This window comes from Chanodichthys erythropterus, chromosome 21 (genome assembly GCF_024489055.1).
Source record: "Chanodichthys erythropterus isolate Z2021 chromosome 21, ASM2448905v1, whole genome shotgun sequence".
Lineage (NCBI taxonomy): Eukaryota > Metazoa > Chordata > Actinopteri > Cypriniformes > Xenocyprididae > Chanodichthys > Chanodichthys erythropterus.
The window spans coordinates 31,734,714-31,753,660 of NC_090241.1; the positions used below are offsets into that span (position 1 = coordinate 31,734,714).

The window sequence follows — 18,947 nt, forward strand, 5'->3', positions numbered from 1 at the left end:
AAAACCCAACCACAGCCCTAAATTCCATGAGATGTTTGCTAACCCCATGCCTGTGTCTGAGAGAACTGTGGGGGCTCAGGGGGATGTGATGAATGGGCTGAAGGAGCATGATGAATGTGGCTGCTGGGGTCTGTGTAAATGTGTGTGTGAGGACGGACATCGGGGTTTGGGTATGCATGGAGGGTTGAGATGAAGCAGAGGAGAATCTCACACTGAACTGTGAGGGGGGGGGGGAATGAGAGAGGAGAGAGACAAGTGTGTGAGAAGACAAAAAAGAAGAGTTTTTAAAATAATTAATAAATTGTAAGTTTATAATTTAGAACTTTATACATTATAAAGTTTATCATTATCTATTTAATCATATATAATCATAAATGAGATGAGTACATATTTGAATAAACAAAAAGTCAAAATAGATGAAGATTACTGGTCTGTGTGAACATGCTAAAATGACTCCATTAAGTCAATTTTTCACAATCCAATCAATTTCTGACAGATGAAATCAAATCCCGTCCTATTTTTTCTCATCATATCCTTTTTTACTTTGAAATTTGCCACATTATGAAAGTAAAATGAGATGCAAATTTCATGTAAAAACATCAGAATTTAAATTCTACATCAGAATATTTGCCAAATTTTATTTTCTTAAAAAAAATAAGAATATATACAGTGTTTTATGTATGTATGTATGTGTATATATATATATATATATATATATATTTTTTAGAAAATAAAAAAATAAGAATATATACAGTGTTTTATGTATGTATGTATATATAAAATGTGTGTGTGTGTGTGTGCCTCATGGTTAAAATATTAATGTTTTCAACTTTGATAATAAAAATAAATGTTTCTTGAGCACCAAATCTTCAAAAGTTTGCCATCACAGGAATAAATTACATTTTAAAATATATTAAAATAGAATTCAGTTTTTTTTTTTTTTTTTTTGTGTAACAATATCTCACATTTGTACTGTTTTTACTGTATTTTAAATAAATGCAGCCTTGGTGAGCATAACAGACATGGCTCAAAAACATTAATAAATAAACCAATCCCAAACTGTTGTTTGGTAATGTATATATGTAATATGATATAAATTCAGATTGAGTCTTGAACAGTAGGAAGCGGATTTGGGTTCCAGAGCTGTTCTTTTTGTGAAATCCCTGCTAGTTACTCTTGGTCACAACTTCTCTTTTCTGTTACTGTCCAGATGAGGTAAAAATACCACTGGATTTTGTCTGCTTTATGGCTCCAGTTAACCTCCCTAACATTTCTGTGCTCTCCACTTATGAACTTTTATATGCAAAATACATTCTGTAGTTGTCTGTTCATGTTCTTGTTATATAAACCCTCCAGTTCCATCTGTCTTTTCTCATTCTGCAACCTCAACTTTGTTTTATTAGGCCTTTATATTTTATTTAATATTTTATTATGTATACTCAATTCCAGAATATTCTGTAATCTTGGATCTACCATTGTAGTTTAACTTCCAACCGTTCACTCACACATATCTTCAAATGATATTCCTGTGGGGCTGGCTGCTGGTCTTTGGCAGTAAGTCACAGTTCTTTATGTAGCATGGCAGGAGGGCCCTTTTTAAGGTTGTTATAAATTGGCAGTATGCAATAATAAATTCACCAGTTCTGCAGAACATCTTTGAAGGATCGCCCTAAGATGCACGTTTCTAAGTTATATAGACAGCAGGTCAACAGGGGTGGGCAGATTTGGCATGTCACACTGGTTAGCACATGGAAAATAAAGCAAACTTTCTTTGTTTAAAAAAAAAGAAAAGTAAACTATATAAGTCAAAACTTTGTACTACACACCTATGCATTCTTTATTACTATTTTCCACACTGTAGAATAATAGTTATATCATCAAAACTATAACAAATGAGATAGATAGATAGATAGATAGATAGATAGATAGATAGATAGATAGATAGATAGATAGATAGATAGATAGATAGATAGATAGATAGATAGATAGATAGATAGATAGATAGATAGATAGATAGATAGATAGAAAATAAAACTGGAGACAACTAGACATGTTTAAAGTGTTCACAGGTGGAGTTTGTCTGGTTAAGTGAGATAAATTACTAGTTCCTCTGCTGCACTGCACATGGGAAAAGCAACAGCAGTGCAGATCCTCAAAGTCTACTTCCCACCCAGCCACTGGAGGAAGGTATTTTATCATAGTTATCCCTTCAAGAGATCCCCAGCTAATCGACAACCATACGTTTTCTACATTTGGAGTCAAACTTTTTCTAAAAACGTTCACACAGAGGTTTCCCCTGTCATCGTCCTCACTGATTTCCGATTGTGCTGCGTATGTTTTTTTTGTTTTGTTTGTTTTTTTCAGGTAGGAAACACTGCCACCGTGTGTAACGTTTCGCAAGTGCAGATTGTGGAAATGCCAAATGGCGCTTCTGAGTCGCCGTATTATTCTCCACTCAGGAAATGCATTGGCTTTAAACTAAATTATTTATATGCTCATATTTGAAGAATAAACAAAATGGTTTAAAATGTACTAATATACTTACATGTATTTATATGGCTTTAGACTAATAAATATATGAGTTTTATATTTTATTTTATTTTATATTTATTATATTTATATTTATTATAATATAATAGTTCATTCTGATCAAAAAAAAAAAAATAATAAAGCTCATTCTGATTCTGATTTTCAAATTGACCATATTCTTATTCCATATTCAAAAAAAGAAAAAAAATAACATTTCTAAAAGTAAATGCTTATTAATGAACAACATACAAACCAAAACCATCCACAGTAGATCAAATTATTTTATTATTATTATTTTAATTACTATATTGAAGATATAAGCATTCAGTGAAATAAAAGGAAAATAAATCAATTTAATTTTATATTAGTTATTTTCAACTCTTTGTTGAAAATGCTGAAATACAAAATTGCTTTTATTATATGACATTTACTAATTAAAACTATAAGGTAAAAAAAAAAGCTATAAATTAATAATAAAAAAAAACGTCTCTGATTTTTGCATATTCATTGCTCAAAGCGGAAGTTTCGTTGTGATGTCACGTTACGTATTCCACGTCACGGAAGTCACAAACATGATCCATTTGCACCCTAAACCGAGCGGAAAACTTGGGTTGTCGGTCTTTTAATGTTGTAGTACTGTCCAGGACATAGACTCAGGACTGCATTGGTCTAAAAGAGAGCCGAAAACTCTCGGAATCGGAGGTGCTGAGCTGCTGGGCGAGCCTGCCTGCCGTTTTGCAGGCTAGCTCGCTAGTCAAGTAGCCAGCTAGAGCTAGAGCTGCCTTGGCGACGAGCTGAGTAACTAATCTCAAGACAGCCATCGAGGCAGCCCGTAGTTATTTCATTTTACGGTCTCTTTTTATTCCGTAGCCATGGCAACTCGGCGACTGACCGATGCCTTCTTATTAATGCGGAACAATGCAATCCAAAACCGGCAGATTTTGGCTGAGCAAGTGAGTACATACGACCCCCGTCGTACTCTGAATACACGTAGCAATGCTGCGGTGAGTCTAACGTTCATTGTCCGAATTGAATGTTTTCGCGTGTGTGTGTGTTGGATTCTCAGCTAGCTAGACAACATCCCTAGCTAGTGATGTTTGTTGATGTCAGTTGTCCAACAAACCTCAAGTGTTTTGTTTGCTGTGTGCGGAGCTGGCAGGTCTGTGCAAACCAGCTAGCTGATCATGAAACACTTTCCATACAGTCGCATTTTGATTTAACTCACACGGGAATGGCAGTCAAATGACTAAAAAGGTGATGGTCGTGCTAGTTTGCGGACGTTAAGATCTTTAGTTTATCTGCAGGGAACATCATGATGCCGGGCAGTGACCCCACAATATTTTTGATCACCCCCTTTGTGATAACGCAGCTGTATATTTTTAGATTAATTTATAGTGTATGTGGAACAATATTAAGCATTATATTATAAAGAGAAGTTCATTGGCTTTTATATTGTCATTGTAGCCAAAATAAGTGATGGATATTACCTGGGTACTTTGTATTAAGTCTAGCGTGTCACTTGATATTATGAAATTGTAATGTCAAATTTAGTACACTACCATTCAATGTTTTTTTTTTTTGTCTTCCTGTTTTTGTCTTATTATTCACCAAGGCTGTGTTTATTATCAAAAATGCAGTAAAACAGTAATGTGAAATATAATAATAATAATAATTTAAAATAACTATTTTTTTATGTCAAGTATTTTATAAATCCTTTTGATCAACTTAAAGAATTTTGCAGTAAAATATCCAAAAACCACTAGGCCAGTGTTATATATTTTGTTCACTAGAGTATTTACAATATCCCAAATGTTTCCAACTATTTGTAAATCAAGAGAAAATCGCAATTTCAACCAAGGCTCCGGGACGTGTGAGGAGTCTCCTGTCAATTGTGTCATACCCGTGTTTCCCTCGGTTTCTGGTTTTATTTTGTAGAAACCATGGAAACACCAAAGACGCTTTAATATATTACACGTTTTAATAGCCAAGGGAACAACTGTTTTGATATATTTAAAGACCGAAAACTAATTATTGTTATATAGCTCAACACGTTTAGTCTTGTTGTTTAAATCTAACTTTCTTGATTTTTTTTTTTTGCGAGTACCATGCTTTACCATGCCTCAGAGAAAAACACTATTTTGTGAAGTAGCTAACATAGCATAATCAGATGCAGCTTTATTTTTAGTAACCGTAATACAGCATTTTCTCCATCATACAATACGTTTTAAAATTCGTTCAGCTCCACAACACTCTGTCCTGCTCTGCTTCATACTACAATAACGTTAATAATCGCATCCATGAACATGATTTCTTCCTGAGTCCTATCTCTATTATTTTGCACCGTCCGTTGAGGTGAAGACCTCATGTCCCAAGATACTGCGCTCAAACTTGGCGTCATCAAGCTACGCCTTTGATATGAATAGGCCTCTAGTGGATATAAATCCTACATACTGCACCTTTAATGCATCCTTACTGAATAAAAATAGGCCTATTAATTTCTTTTTCTAAAATTGTACTGACTGCAAACATTTGAATGGTAGTGAAATTTGTAATGATGATATTAAATAATTTAAATATTTATAAATTCTGGTTATCTGGGATTTGTTCAAGTTTGATAGTCGAAGATGCAAAATATAATAGAAAGTTACAGTTATAAAAATCATAATTTATGCCTCAATATATCTATGGTTTTATAATCAGTGTTGGGGAAAGTTATTTTTAAAAGTAATGCATCACAATATTGTGTTACTCGCTAAAAAAGTAACTAATTGCTTTACTTAGTTACTTTTTATGGAAAGTAATGTGTTGCATTGGTTAATAAAGTGTGATAAAATACATTAAGTATATTTATTAAATTTAATATACTAAATTATTGCCGGTTTGTGCCTATATTCAGAGATTGCATTTCACTGTTTTTATTCATTTTGTGGAATACTGACTCTGTTTTTGTACAAGTGAGATAAGTAAATGCTCATATTTAGTCTAGAACTACAATAACCGTCATGTTATTGTACAGTTGTTCATGGTTGTAACGCATTTTTTTAATGCAAGTTACGGTTATTGTATATTTATGTTATGAACATACAATAACCTTAACTTGTGTTAATTATTTGAAAAGATAACTAACGTTACTTTACTAGTTACTTGAAAGAAGAAAAAAGTAATCTGGTTACGTAACTCGAGTTACCCCCAATACTGGTTATAATACCTGCTTTTTTATGCATTATTACATAAGCAATAACTGCAATGGTGTGCTTTATTGCTACATTTATAAAAGGTTTTTGTGAGACACTGATAACTTTGATTCTCCATATACTTTGGCCTTGTTTTTACCGTTCTAAACATGAGATTTCCGAGGAAGGCAGTATGTTTTGTCTCCCAGTCTTCTGTAGATCTTTCCTACAGATTAGCTATGCATCACATTTTTCTTTCTCTTTGATGCTGGTGGGCAGCCTGGTATCCAGCATGATTTTAAATAGTATCTTTATAGGGTATCGATTGGGTCTTGACAGACAGATTGTGTATATCTGTCAGTGTAATATTTAAAGCTGTGAAGGGTGATGAAGTTACTAGCACGGACGTCATTCCAGTCGTATATCATGCCTGCTTGTGTTTTGTCTGGTGTAGTGGCTCCATTCCTTACCATCTGCTTGCATGTTGATTTTTCCCTGTTTGCACTTCTTGTGATCTAGCTAAGCACTTCTTGCACTGTCTTGCAAAATCCTGACAAAATCTTCTGCTGTGCATTGCTCTGATCTACAGTAATCATGTCACTGTGTTGTTTTGGGTTAAAAATAGGATTTATCTTCCAGCTTAATCTATTATTGCATTTTACAAATTCAGTAACATCAGAAACTGTGTTGATTTTCCAAACCTAATATCTTATCTAGTGAATTTATGAATCAGTAGCGCAATTATACTGTAGGATTGAGATGTTGGAGTTATTGGGCTGGAATGGACAAATCTTACATGTCTTGAAACTTTATAGCAATGTGATGCATTTTATATACATAATGCACATATTTTATATCTATGACTATGTATTACCATTATCTGCATTAACGTATAAATAACTATTTGCATTTACCGGTTTTTGTTCCTGATTTGTCCAGTTCTGTCCAAGTCCTGCTGTCAGTCTTTTTGATGCTGATCACTGCTTTTTGTCTTGGGCTCCTCTGCTCTCACTCCTCATGTCCCTCCCCTTCTCTTCTATCTCTCCTCTCATTGGATGGGACTCCGCGGGCTCTTCTGATCACATTAGGAGTTTGATGAGGTAATCTTGATGTTTTAACTTAAGGTTATGGGTAGGTCTGAATCGACATCCCATTGCTAAGCTCTGCCCCCTTGGTTACGGTTGCTTGCTTACACAAGCTTTACAGAATTAATCAATTAATGTTCAGTTACCACCACGATAAAAATGTAGATCTACATGCTCATTAAGGAATGTGGGAATGTATTCAAATCTATCCAGACACACACAAGTTGCATAGACTTTCATTAGAAAAGAGCAAGGGCTTGTCTGTTAATAGAACAATAGTAAAATAAGGTAGGAATTTTCAGTGCCATTTTTAAGGCGGGGCTTAGTAAAGGGTCAGTCGTTTTACTATCGTTTATATCCTTTACTCCTATTTTGCCTAATTTGATAATGTTCTCCGCTACCAATAATAATACATACTGCAGCTACATTTTACAGCTTTACCATATTTAATTTCATTGCACAGATATTCTCAACAGCAACAAAAAATGTGATGTTTGCTGTCTTCTCTCTCTCTCTCTCTCTCAGTTGGCTGATGACCGTATGGCCCTGGTGTCAGGCATTAGTTTGGATCCAGAGGCTGCTATTGGTGTCACAAAGAGACTCCCGCCTAAATGGGTGGAGGGAGTGGATGAGGTAATTAGATGATTGTTTTAAGTGTTCCTAAAAAGAATGAATTGGATGCACTGTTGATCAGTGACGTTAAAGGAATGTTCCAGTTTCAAAACAAGTTTAAGCTCTACCGACGGCATGTGTGGAATGCTATAAATTACTAAAGAAAATAATTTAGACTCATCCCTTAGTTTGTACATACAAAAACATGTGAACAGTAGGTTTTATAGCAGGTACAGTACATGCTGCTTGTATTATGATTAAACTACCATTCAAAAGTTTGGATTATTACTATGTTTTTTAGAAAGAAATTATTAATTTTATTCAGCAAGGACATATTAAAGTTAACAAAAGTGACAGTAAAGACATTCATAATGTAACAATATAATGTATCAAATAAATACTGTTCTTTTGTAGTTTCTATTCATCAAAAAATCCTGAAAAATGTATCACGATTTCCACTAAAATATTAAGCACCACAACTGTTTTCAACATTGATAATGGTAATAAGAGTTTCCTAAACAGCAAATCAGCATATTAGAATGATTTCTGAAGTTAAGTTATTTGAAATTGTAATATTTCACAATATTTTTTTTTTTGATCATTTGAATGCAGTAAAAACCTTAAATCGTACCAACCCCAACTGTTTTGAACTGTATAGTGTATATTAATTCTTACTGTATAAAGAATTCTAAAGAAGTTAAAGGTGCCCTAGAGTTAAAAATTTTATTTACCTCGGCATAGTTGAATAACAAGAGTTCAGTACATGGAAATGACATACAGTGAGTCTCAAACTCCATTGTTTCCTCCTTCTTATATAAATCTCATTTGTTTAAAAGACCTCCAAAAAACAGGCGAATCTCAACATAACACCGACTGTTACGTAACAGTCGGGATCATTAATATGTACGCCCCCAATATTTGCATATGCCAGCCCATGTTCAAGGCATTACACAAGGGCAGCCAGTATTAACATCTGGATCTGTGCACAGCTGAATCATCAGACTAGGTAAGCAAGCAAGAACAATAGCGAAAAATGGCAGATGGAGCAATAATAACTGACATGATCCATGATTACATGATATTTTTAGCGATATTTGTAAATTGTCTTTCTAAATGTTTTGTTAGCATGTTGTTAATGTACTGTTAAATGTGGTTAAAGTTACCATTGTTTATTACTGTATTCACAGAGACAAGAGAGCAGTCGCTATTTTAATTTTTAAACACTTGCAGTCTGTATAATGCATAAACACAACTTCATTCTTTATAAATCTCTCCAACAGTGTGTAATGTTAGCTTTAGCCACGGAGCACTATCAAACTCATTCAGAATCAAATGTAAACATCCAAATAAGTACAATACTCGCATAATCCAATGTATGCATGATGAACACTTTGTAAAGATCCATTTTGCAGGTTATATTAGCTGTGTGAACTTTGTTTATGCAGTGATAGAGTCGAGAGCTCTGGGGGGCGGAGAGCACGAGCAATTAAAGGGGCCGCAGCCTGAATCGGCACATTTCTGATTATGCCCCAAAATAGGCAGTTAAAAAAATTAATTTAAAAAAATCTATTGGGTATTTTTCAGGGGACACCTTAGTCTTATATTACATCTTGTAAAAAAACTTTGATGGCACCTTTTAAATTAAATAATTCATTTACTGGTAGGATTCCAGTTCTAGTTGGATGATGCATTGTATGCAGTACTGTAAACACAATTTTTGTTTGTATTTACAAGTGGAGTGATCAGTTTCTGTGTTTATCTTGAACCTTTTGATATTTTACTTTCCGTAGTCAACAAAGTTTGACATTTAGAAGTAACATTAAGATGTTAGTTCAGCTGGAATGTTCCTGTCGTCTCAGTTTTGATACAGAGAGTGAACAGTGAATTCCTTGTTCCCACAGATTCAGTATGAAATCACACGTATTCGCCAGAAGATGAAGGAACTGGCTAGTCTGCACGACAAACACATGAACCGTCCCACGCTAGATGACAGCAGTGAGGAGGAGCATGCCATCGAGATCACTACACAGGAAATTACACAGGTATATGAACACGCACGCATAAATCATGTTTTATTACAGTGACATCTGTTATAACTAAAGAGGTTGAAGTGGACACGAAGGAAAACTAAAGCAATTGATCACTGCACACATCATAAAACTAAACGATTTTCAGCATCTGCATATGTGTGTGTAGATGTTTCACAGGTGCCAGCGGGCCGTGACAGGGCTGCAGACTCAGAGTCATCACTGTACAGAGCAAGAAAACAGGCTGTTGACCAATGTGGTCTCTTCATTGGCCCAGAGCCTTCAAGAACTGTCAATCAACTTCAGACACACACAGTCAAGCTACCTAAAACGTAGGTGTATGCACACTGAAACGCAAAATATATAGTGACATGGCTGTACAGTGCGAAATATGTCGCACGTGCTATGGAAAATAGGTCTGTTACAGTTTTGCATGTGTGTGAAATAGAGCCACTTGTTTGTGTGAAGTGAGATTTTGTTGGGTGCTTGCTTGTGTGTGAGGTCAATTAGGGGTGCACGATTAACCCAAATTAAACCAAAGTCGCAATTTGGTTTAGTGCAATTATGAGATTGGCACAATATGTATGATTTTTGGATTAAAATATTCAAAAAACACTAGAGCAATGTTATATATTTTGTTGACTTCTGTACTTGAACTATACCAGATGTTTCCAAGAATGTTTAAATCTAGAGAAATAATGTAAAAATACATTTATAGATAGAACACTAGTCAATGTTATATAGCTCAACACGTTTAGTCTTATTGTTTAAATCTCGTTTTCTTGATTATATTAATATGATATTGTAATATCGATCTTGCTTACTGCAGTGTGCATCAAGTGCCTCATAGCAGCTGCCGAGCAAATGCACAAAGTAAAATTATGACATCGATTTCAACAGGCCCAAATGTTTTTAATATGATAAACGGCTTGAGAGAACATTTAATGACGTTTTTACTTCAAATTCACTTCATATAATGTCAGTCCAGTGTTTGAAACTTACTTTTGTGAGCTAATGTGGCTTCATATCATAGAATGAGACAGAAATTAAATTACTTTATAGTATTCTATTCAGTGATAAAGGCTATGTCGATTAGCATTGCATTATAAATATACTTTATTCTTACGAAAATACCTGAGAACACAGATAAACCATATATTGTCGCAAACGTATGTTTATTGCCTTCTCTTTTCATTAGTCAGAACATCTCTATCTTCATGTTATTCAGCTGCAGGATATCTGAATGCCTTTGTCCATAAAAGGGATTTCCTGGAATGTCATAAGTTTTCACTTGTGGACTTACTGTGCCAGTAGTACCCTATTTTGGGTAAAGTTAGGAAAAATAATACTTTTCTCTAAAGAAATTTGAAGTAAACATAGAAATCTATAAGTTTTTCTCCAGTGTAGAGAAGTGTTACAGGACTTTTTTCTCTCAGTGGATGCATAATATTTCCTGACAAAATTAAGATTTTTATCATAATAATTTAATATTTTATAATACAGTTTTAGATCTTTCGAATGATTTAGGAAAACAAAGTTGTATTTTAAAGTGCTCATCCAAAATGGATGGATGTTGTTTGGGTTGTCATTAGTGATGTTGAACTATATAAACAAAATTGACAATGTTAAGCAAGAGGTGTTTTATTCCTGCAGTCTACCATGTTTGGCAAATGTTTGTCTGAAAACATTTCTTGTTATGGTTTGTATTTTGTGTGCCCTGTATGGAACGTTAAAGGAACACTCCACTTTTTTTGAAAATAGGCTCATTTTCCAACTCCCCTAGAGTTAAACAGTTGAGTTTTACAGTTTTCGAATCCATTCAGCCGATCTCCGGTTCTGGCGGTACCACTTTTAGCATAGCTTAGCATAGTTCATTGAATCTGATTAGACCGTTAGCATCGCGCTTAAAAATGACCAAAGAGTTTTTATATTTTTCCTATTTAAAACTTGACTCTTCTGTAGTTAAATCGTGTACTAAGACCGACAGAAAATGAAAAGTTGCGATTATCTAGGCTGATATGGCTAGGAACTATACTCTCATTCTGGCGTAATAATCAAGGAACTTTGCTGCCGTATCATGGCTGCAGCAGTGCAATGATATTACGCAGCGTCTCTCACACACGTCTCCATGGTTGCAAGGCATGTTCCCTGTGCAAGCAGGGGCTCACGGGCGCTGCGTAATATCATTGCACCTCTGCAGCCATGGAACGGCAGCAAAGTTCCTTGATTATTACGCCTGAATGAGAGTATAGTTCCTAGCCATATCAGCCTAGAAAATCACAACTTTTCATTTTCCGTCGGTCTTAGTACACGATTTAACTACAGAAAAGTCAAGTTTTAAATAGGAAAAATATTAACTCTTTGATTAGACCGTTAGCATCGCGCTTAAAAATGACCAGATTCAATGAACTATGCTAAGCTATGCTAAAAGTGGTACCGCCAGAACCGGAGATCGGCTGAATGAATTCGAAAATGGTAAAACTCAACTGTTTAACTCTAGGGGAGTTGGAAAATGAGCCTATTTTCAAAAAAAAGTGGAGTGTTCCTTTAATCTCCTTTGTATTGTCAGTCACATGTCTGTTTAATGGATGAACTACACAACTTGTGTTTGTTTTCAGAGATGGTAACAGATAGACTGGGTAAACCCAGCCTGATCTGCCGGCGATTTGATTTCGCCCTGCAACTCAGTCTGGAAACCCGTACATTCATTTCTACTGCTTCTGTTACACTTTTGCGGGAACCAATCACAGACTGGCTTATCCACCTTTCTCGCTATTGCCGGGTATAACACGATGGCGATAGAGAAGCGACAGCAAGCACGACCATCAATCCAATTCCGTTTAACCTCTCGACGATGCTGAATGACTTCTTTAGTTTAGCAAAATACCACTTTCATGTTTTTTTTTTTTTTTTTGCACAACCTGCAAAAATCACTCGATGCCATTGCTGCTTCTGCAAGCTGCTGGTCAATGCTACAAACTAAACCTGTCTGGAGTTTTCGTGTCACTCTGCAAATTACGTCACCCGCATCGTTGATCTGATTGGTTGAAGGACTATCCAATTGCGTGAATAATGCTCGTTGATCATGCCTCTTGTGCAGTAGAAAATACATACAGACTCCCCAGACCAGTGTTTAATTTTAAATTGAGCTTGGTCTGGTGATAGCCAGACAAGGTAACAGATACTTGTGCTACAATTGTGTGGCCTGTGATACAAAACTTTCAACCTCTGTTGCACCAGTGCTATCTAAATCCATAAAAGGAACATTAGATTTTACCTCAGACTATTTATTTGTGAAACATTCTTGAACAAATCAAGTTCTTCGTTGTTGTTTCCTTAGCTTTCATTCATCACTGTATGCTCAGTGCTTTGATTTGCTTTCATTTTCAGGCATGAAAAACCGTGAAGAAAGATCCAAGCACTTTTTTGACTCTGGTCCTCTTGTGGAGGATGATGAAGATATCGCGTTATATGACAGAGTGAGAATATTTTACAGATACACTACATATCCCTATTTCTTTCATCTCTAATGTCAAAATGTTTATGTATTTGTACTACAGACATGTTTACATATTGGAGACCATATTTGTATCAGCCAATCAGTGTTTTATAAAAAAGATTGGCACTATTGTCGGAAGCAGATAAGCAGATATACTTTTATGGCAAAACTTATAATGTTTTGATGCCTAATGTTCTTTGAAGCTCGTAAATGTTAAATTCCAAACATTTCGAGTGAACGCTGTATAGATTTGTATTTGATATTGGCCATAATATGAAATTTGATTTATTATTATTGTCAGTACACAGTTGACATCTGTCTGTCTGTGTGTCTTTCTCACTCTCATAGGGATTTACAGATGACCAGCTAGTTCTGGTTCAGCAGAACTCAGTGGTAGTAGAAGAACGGGAGAGAGAAATTCGACAGATTGTTCAATCCATCTCTGACCTTAATGAGATATTTAGAGATCTTGCTGGAATGGTTGTCGAACAGGTCAGTGTGCTTCTCGATGGGGAAAAAAAAATTAATAGAGCAGGTTCCATTGTAAAACTTATTCAAATTTTGGAAAAACGAATTTAATATGAATTTTATAAGAATTCTTAAATAAAATGATTGTGCTTAAAAGCTGATTGAGACGCACCCTGAGTATTGAGGAGCAGGGTTGACAGGGTTCCTACGCGGTTTGGAAAAGTATGGAAAAGTATGGAATTTGATTTGAGTTTTTTCCAGGTCTGGAAAAGTATGGAAAAAAGAAATCAGAGTATGGAAAAATATTTGTGTTTCCAGACTATTGCCTCTATTCATTTTTCTAATTTATTATACCTGCAAACTAGTCACTTTATGGCGAAATTAGCAGTTTTTAATCAAAATACATCATTTATGTGAATCGTTTACATCCGAAGAGTTATTTTTTCGGGGTGAGTGACTGCGTGACACAAGATTCTCATAAGAATTGCAAATGGGGTTACTATTTTTCCATAGACTGGAGTTAGTCACGATCTGTGTCTGTGCTCTGTGGCGTGACAGATCGCTGTAGCGCTCGTGAACCAGCCATCTCTTTGACTTTACTAGTTACAACACAAAATGATTGAACATCTGAAGGTATGTTGAAAGATACAGTACAACTTACCAAAATCTGTCATGTCACATGCAATCGATTAATCAGCGTTTCAACCGCAGAAAGGCGTCAATAAAACAGCTTGTAAAAATGTCACATTTAGCCTACCTCAGAAAAGCCTTACAATGTCCAATAACTCATCATTTAGCTACAAAAATGAACTTTGAGAGGAGCATTTTGCTAAATATATGCTCTATAGGCTATTACATATTCATTGTATTTGTACTTAACATGTGCTTCTATATTGAATACATAAATCTGTTTTATGACAGTCACCATTTAAATGTTTAGGCCTACATAAAAAGAGTAGAAAAATAATTGTCACTTTTATTATAACGTTATAATAAAAACTTCCTTATGTGTAAGTTAGCCTATATGTAAGTAACTTACGATCAATTTAACCTAATATTATAATGACGTACCAGCTGTGGTTCCCTGTATTGTTTACAGCATTAGTTGAGAGATTTTTTTCTTTGAGGAAATTTGCCATGTACTGTACCTGATAGGCCCAAATTAATCAATACTGAATCAAAGGTAATCAAATCAAAATCAAATCGCAAGCTTCTGAATCAAAATCGCATTTGATTGTGAAATTTGTCAATGCTCAGCCCCGGTGCCAAAATGTTTTTTTTATTTTTTACTTGAAGCAAATGTTGTTTTTTTCCATTTATTTTCTTTTCAGAGTGCACCAGAATGCTTCCTTTACATGTTAAAATCACAAAAATCTTCTCCTGGGGGAGGATGCCCCCAGACCCCCTACAACTATCTACTTTCTACATGTCACCTTTTTCACCTCTCTTCACTTTGCAAATATGTTTATAGAGCTACGAATTTCTAAAATATTACGGAAACTGCTTGTGCTACTCATACTCGTAGGCTACTCTATAAAAATACTTTGATACATATAATATATATAATATATGAAACATATAATGTTTCATATATTATATGTATATATGATATATGATAATATATGATACATATAATGTCGAGAACAGAGCAGATGGATAAATCACAGAAGGATCTCTATAAAGGAAATGTATCGAATTAATAGACAAATTAAATATTCACGCCTATGTAGCGAGTGGTATGGCCGGAAAGGGAAACAAACTAAGTCATGCCAACTTGTTAAACGGAATATATTAGTACTTGTAGATTTTATCCCCAACAAAAGTTACACAGGTACGTGGTTTTTAAGAAGAGAAGGGCCTAGACATGAATACTAAATACAAAACTTTATTTCAACAATCAAACACTAATTTAAAAATCACTAAAAGACTGTAGGACCCGGACTACAAACATGAAGCAGTGACATTTCCTCTCTCAAGATCCATTAATCAGTTCATGTGAGTACAGTGGTTCATTATTAATATTATAAAGCGGCGAGAATATTTTTGGTGCGCCAAAAAACATAGAAAAGGAGACCGAGGCTCACCAATGGCAGAAATCGTTTGGAAGGAGGTCTGGAAATTTGAGTATTGAAAAGTATGGAATTTTTAAATGGAAAATGTGTAGGAACCCTGGGTTGAAGACCTCTGCATTAATGTCAGTGTATATTCAATTCAGGGCACAGTCCTCGACAGAATCGACTTCAATGTGGAGCAAGCTTGTGTCAAAACAGACGAGGGCTTGCAGCAGTTGCAAAAGGTGAGGCCCTTATCAAGCCTCAAAGGTTAATTGTTTGCATTTACTTTTTTAATGACTTGTTGTGTAATATTAATGTACTTTGCAATATCCACATGACAGTTTATTAGTAATATTGCATAGTAGAGATAAAAAGCACACTCAACTTTTCTTTTCTCTTTGTTAGGCTGAACAGTACCAGAAGAAAAACCGCAAGATGTTGGTCATTTTAATTCTCTTTGTCATAATTGTTGTTCTAATACTTGTTCTGTTCGGGACAAAATTTTGAATCATTCCATGGCCTCTAAGAGGGATCTATCTGTATGGATGAGAAAAAACAAAACAAAACATGTATTTCTCTCTATGTCTGTGTCTGTGTGTGTGTGTGTGTGTGTGGGTATGCATGCTGACTTTTAAGACTATTGTTTAAGGGTGGATTATTTGTTGAACGTTTGGTGCTTACGTTTTAAAATACTACACAACAAAATGAAGCAGCACCCCCTGCTGGCCACCGAGTGCAGTGTCTGGAGACAGTTCTTGTGTTTAATTCTGCAGTGAGAGGCAGTGTTAGTATAAAAGGGACGTTTTTCTTCATTTGTCCTGCACAAGCACAGCACTTCGGAGCATGGATGCTAGATGGCAGCATGTTCATCTCAACCGCCCTTGTCATCTAATTTGAAGAGTAAACAGGAAGATGATGGGAAAAGATAAGGTATCCTCAGAGGTCTGTTGCTCTTCCTGAAGATGATCATATGTGCGTGGGTGAATCTCTTGAAAAGAACGTTGTACAGGTCATATTTCACACCAATAGAAAGAAAATGTTTGTATATTTCCTAAAAACCTTATTTTCCCTTTTTTTTTTTTTTTTTTGCATTATTAATCACATTTTCCCTCTCAGTTGTCATTACTGTAATGCAGAATTATTTTTTATAAGAAAAAATTAAAAAGTACAGTTTCAGTATTACAGTATTTTTACTGTATAACAATTATACAAATCTAATGGGAATCACCATTAAGAATAATGTAAAGTAAATTGGAATGAGGAGGAATGGACTTAATGGTCATCAAAATAAATTCACAATGCAAACCCTTAATATATATTCCTTTGAATTTGGGGTTAAATGTCACCTGAACGTGTTTTCAAAAGAGTCGCACGTTTTTGGTTTCAGTAGTGAGCATCTACATGGAAACCTCACAGAAACCATCTTGCCGTGAAAGCTGCCTCTGAATCCGATATTGTTAGTAGGTTAGGATGTGTGTGTTTAATGTGACGTCACAAAGTCTGTGTTTTTCCATAACTCAATCTTTTGGAATTTCCACTTGTGTGCACTGACACTCCAATCAACCGTGGAGGAAGTTGAAGAATGAGGAACACATAGTCGAAGCATGTTCTTTCTACAAAACTTTTAATTTTTTTTATTATTATTATTATTTCTATGGTAAAATGTATAGCTTTGGGATTATGACCCGTTTTGAATGAACTGAATGTTACATTTCCCATAACTGAGCGTTATTTCCTCTGCTCATGTCGGTGGAGGCGTATAATGTACCATCATGTGTTTGTCTGTTTTTTGGCAGTGTTGTTGTCATGATGTCAGTATCATTTCAGTGATTTATTCAGTGAAAAGCAGGAGTGATTCATCAAGATTTTTTGCTTCACTCTGTTCCTTGCCTTAAAGAGTGGACGTCTGTGTGTCTTTTGAAAAGCTTTTGTTTGTTCATGTTTCATTGGTGTTGTCACTACCGTATCTTTCAGTCTGACCTTTGATCCTAAACTGAACTTTGACCTGAAGCTCGGTCAGGTCTGCTGACTTAACTGTACAACTACTGTTCCCTGTACAAGAAGAAATTATTTATTTTAGATGCAAATACTTGTACAGAGTTTATGGCGTTCTATTGTTGTCCGTTGGTAGCAATGTCTGGAGCCTGGCCTGTCTCTTTTTTTTTCTTTTTTTTGTGTATTGTAATGATGTCCTTTCAAAAATCAATTCCTGTTGGCTTTTGTAAAGGTTGATTGCACCACTACTGTATGATGGGGTAAAATGAGTTGACCATGATCCAGAGACAGTTATTTTTTTTGTTTTCAGTATGTGTTATTTTAGAAGGTGAGAAGAAAATATAACTGCACATTCAAGGCTTAAATCCATTTCATGTGGTTTTCTCCATGGTTTTGGCGTAAAACCCAGTGTGAATATTATAATATTTTTCTGCCATTACGGTACTACTGTATGCTATCTGAACCTTCTGTAAACGCTGAACAGGTTTTTAATGAAATTAAAACAAATATATATATATAAAGATGCATGTTGTGTGGTATTTTATGCACTTAATGAATAAGCTGTCTACACTACCAGTCAAAAGTTTGGAAACATTACTATTTTTAATGTTTTTGAACAAAGTCTCTTATGCTCATTAAGGCTGCATTTATTTCATAATAAATACAGAAAAAAACTATAATATTGTGAAATATTAAAATTATGGTTTTCTATTTTAATATACTTTAAAATAGAATTTATGTGATGCAATGCTGAATTTTCAGCAACTACTCCAGTTTTCAGTGTCACATGATCCTTCAGAAATCATTCTAATATGCTGATTTGATACTCAGATATTATCAATGTTGAAAACAGTTGTGTTTCTTAATATTTTTTTTGGAACTTGTGATACTTTTTTCAGGATTCATTGATGATTAAAAGGTTAAAAAGAGCAGCATTTATTCAAAATATAAATCTTTTCTAATAATATAAATCTTTACTATCACTTTTTATCAATTTAACACATCTGTGCTGAATAAAAGTATGAATTCCTTTCAAAAAAAAAAAAAAAAAATTACTGACCCCAAACTTTTGAATGGTAGTGTATAATGTTACAAAAGATTTCTATTTTAAATAAATGCTGATATTTTTTAAACTTTTTATTCATCAAAGAATCCTGTAAAAAAGTATCACATGTTATAAAATAAGCAGCACAACTGTTTCCAACATTGATAATAAATCAGCATATTAGAATGATTTCTGAAGGATCATGTGACACTGAAGACTGGAGTAATGATGCTGAAAATTCAGCTTTGCATCACAGAAATAAATTATATTTTAAAGTATATTAAAATAGAAAACCATAATTAAATTGTAATAATATTTCACAATATTATTGTTTTTTCTGTATTTATTATGAAATAAATGGAGCCTTAATGAGCATAAGAGACTTCGTGCAAAAACATTAAAAATAGTAATGTTTCCAAACTTTTGACTGGTAGTGTACACTGTTGAAAAGCATTAATAA

General features: G+C 34.6%; 1 protein-coding gene across 5 annotated transcripts; it reads left to right on the plus strand.

The window, feature by feature from the left end:
* Nucleotides 1–3,089: 3,089 nt before the first annotated feature.
* Nucleotides 3,090–17,918, plus strand: stx16 (syntaxin 16). 5 transcript variants are annotated; one of them, XM_067373688.1, is made up of 9 exons: nt 3,090–3,482; nt 6,791–6,802; nt 7,313–7,420; nt 9,301–9,441; nt 9,596–9,758; nt 12,817–12,905; nt 13,274–13,417; nt 15,609–15,689; nt 15,853–17,918. In XM_067373688.1, the coding sequence occupies exons 1-9, from the start codon at nt 3,402–3,404 to the stop codon at nt 15,952–15,954; spliced, it is 921 nt and encodes a 306-aa protein (XP_067229789.1). In that variant the 5' UTR covers nt 3,090–3,401; the 3' UTR covers nt 15,955–17,918. The 5 variants fall into 5 exon arrangements, with proteins under 5 accessions (XP_067229789.1, XP_067229788.1, XP_067229790.1 ...); XM_067373691.1 differs by having other exon boundaries at nt 3,381–3,482; nt 6,642–6,802; XM_067373687.1 differs by lacking the exon at nt 6,791–6,802 and having other exon boundaries at nt 3,090–3,533.
* The last annotated feature ends 1,029 nt before the right edge of the window (nt 17,919–18,947 follow it).

Coding starts and splice junctions, on each gene's coding strand:
- stx16 (XM_067373687.1), top strand. CDS start 3,402: ATGGCAACTCGGCGACTGACCGATGCCTTCTTATTAATGCGGAACAAT. Junction 12,906..13,273: donor ATATCGCGTTATATGACAGA/GTGAGAATATTT, acceptor TCACTCTCATAG/GGATTTACAGATGACCAGCT. Junction 15,690..15,852: donor GCTTGCAGCAGTTGCAAAAG/GTGAGGCCCTTA, acceptor TCTCTTTGTTAG/GCTGAACAGTACCAGAAGAA.